This window comes from Penaeus monodon, chromosome 21 (genome assembly GCF_015228065.2).
Source record: "Penaeus monodon isolate SGIC_2016 chromosome 21, NSTDA_Pmon_1, whole genome shotgun sequence".
NCBI lineage: Eukaryota > Metazoa > Arthropoda > Malacostraca > Decapoda > Penaeidae > Penaeus > Penaeus monodon.
Genome location: NC_051406.1, coordinates 19,350,418 through 19,352,618, shown reverse-complemented (window position 1 = coordinate 19,352,618; position 2,201 = coordinate 19,350,418). Strand labels below are relative to the sequence as shown.

The 2,201-nt window shown below is 31.6% G+C and overlaps 2 protein-coding genes across 2 annotated transcripts in view; both read right to left on the bottom strand.

Moving 5' to 3' along the window:
• The window catches only part of LOC119586308, a 70,882-nt gene that overhangs the window by 26,468 nt on the left and 42,213 nt on the right, over positions 1-2,201 (bottom strand). The gene's annotated exons all lie outside the window — the stretch shown is intronic.
• LOC119586595 (probable deoxyhypusine synthase) overlaps positions 800-2,201 on the bottom strand; it is a gene marked incomplete at its 5' end in the record, with an annotated part of 12,819 nt that continues 11,417 nt past the window's right edge. Inside the window, 4 exon segments of the mRNA XM_037935345.1 lie at positions 800-897; positions 1,321-1,444; positions 1,625-1,728; positions 1,958-2,150. Coding sequence (XP_037791273.1) covers positions 800-897; positions 1,321-1,444; positions 1,625-1,728; positions 1,958-2,150 — 519 coding nt within the window.

Here is a 2,201-nt window from a genome sequence, read left to right as displayed (position 1 = left end):
TCTTTTGCAATAATCATCTCCAAAATTCACAAAAATAAAAACGGAACGAGCAATCTCAGAATTACAGAAAGTATAGGGGAAAATGAAAATGGTCCGAATGTGTGATTTGATAATAAATTTAAAGGTTTTTTCTTTCAAAATAAAAAAAAAACAGGTTAAATTTTAATTCAAGTCCAAAGCTCTTGTAAATGCTAACTCAGGCATTTCTTAAAAGAGAGAAAAATATATTAAATTTTACATATTATCATAAAGCCCTTTTTAAACCAAGTAAAGCAATTTTGGAAAAAAGGGATATAGTTGAATGTGATTTTTTATCTTTTTATACTTTATTTAAAACATTGTTTTATTTAGAATCTTTATGGTCAAAACCTGTCTTAAAAAAAGGATACTAACATTTTGCTGTAAAGCTAACTGAATTTTTCCTTTAAAACTGTTTCCTTTCATTTTTTTTTATTCTCTAAATTTAATTTCTTACTTCACAAAAAAAAAAGAAGTTTTGGCAAATATTTACTGCCCCCTCTGAAGTAACTACATATACACATGATTGCAATTTTTACAGCAATGATCTTAATCTTAAATAGGAGATCAAAATATTTTTCCCGCTTGCAGTGCTAGCAAGACACCTTTAAGATTATGTTGGGTTGTAAAATGCCTGGGGGGGACCGAATTTTTAGAAATGCTTGTGTTCTAAAAGTTCTTTTAAAATTTTGCGATTGGGCTTATTGCATACAATTAGGATAGGAAGTAAAAACAAACCCTCTTGATAAAAAATTTAAAATGTTCCAAAAAAGAAAATTATTCATATAAGCAGCATTTTCTGTGGGCCTTTTTCCCATGATAAAGTTGCAAATGTTTCTCCAACTAACAATGGGAATACAAATGATGCTTCCCATAGATCTGAAAGAAAAATATATCAATATTACATCTGTGTTTGTAACCTGCACATCTAGGTTATTCTAACACAGAATAAGGAGAGCAATCATATGTATCTACTTTACTAACAAAGAAATTATTTTCATATATCAAATCAAGTTTTGAAAGCATAACATCACTGCTTCTTTTTCATCACTGCAATGTGCACAAAAAAAAGAAGAAAGAAAGAAAGGAGATAAGAAGAAGAAGACAAAGAAGAAGAAGAAGAAGAAGAAGAAGAAGAAGAAGGAGAAGGAGAAGGAGAAGGAGAAGGAGAAGGAGAAGGAGAGAGAGAGGAGAGAGAGAGGGGAGAGAGATGAGAGGGGAGAGAGGGAAGAGAAGAGAGGAGAAGAAGAGAGAGGAAAAGGGGGAGAGAGAGGAGAGAGAAGAGAGAAGCAATTTTCCTACTTAAAAAGGGGTGAATCCATTTAAATCTTCCCAAAGAGACTGCTTCATCTGGTCGAGCACCACTATCACTGCCATCCCATTCACTTGCAGTATTCAGAAACACTGAAAAATTTGCACCATTTCTCTGAAAATATATAAATAATAAGTACATGAATTGCATATGAAGTGCAAATATTGCTTTCATCTGGAAATTTACCATATAATGTATTTCAGTTGGATTGCAGCAATGTCCAGATACCTGCACTTACTAAACATGGATATACATAAATCCAAAAATTTACACAAATTAAACTATAGAACCCACCATGAGATTAGCATTACATATGTGGTGCTTGATGATTCCCCCGCCTACTATCACCATACCAGTATTTAGAGATTTCTTAGCAAATTGATTGAGTCTTCTTAGATCTGGAATATCAAATTTAACAAATTACCAATGCATATGATTAGCCTCAATAACACTTAAATCTTAATTTTAGTTTATAAAAAAAAAATTAAATATAAATGAAGAATCTCTATATATAAGTCAAATGTATACTGATTAAAAAGATGAAAAAGATTGTACACAAGAGTATGTTTGTGCTTGCTGCAGGTATTACTTATACTAGAATGAATGCAAAAAAAAAATGAAGCTTACCAGAATTGATGTCTACAATCAAGCCTGGATTCTTTATGCTATGGAAATACATCATATCTCCAAGACTACCATCAGTCAATGCAGGACTAAAAATTGGAATTTTATTCTTAGCTGCCCAATACGCAATACAGGAAGGATCTCCTATTTCTTCACCTAGACGTGCAATTATTTTGGATGGGGACCATACTATTCCCTGAAAAAATAATTTTATTTTTAGTGATGTCATTTACAAGAAAGAAATCAA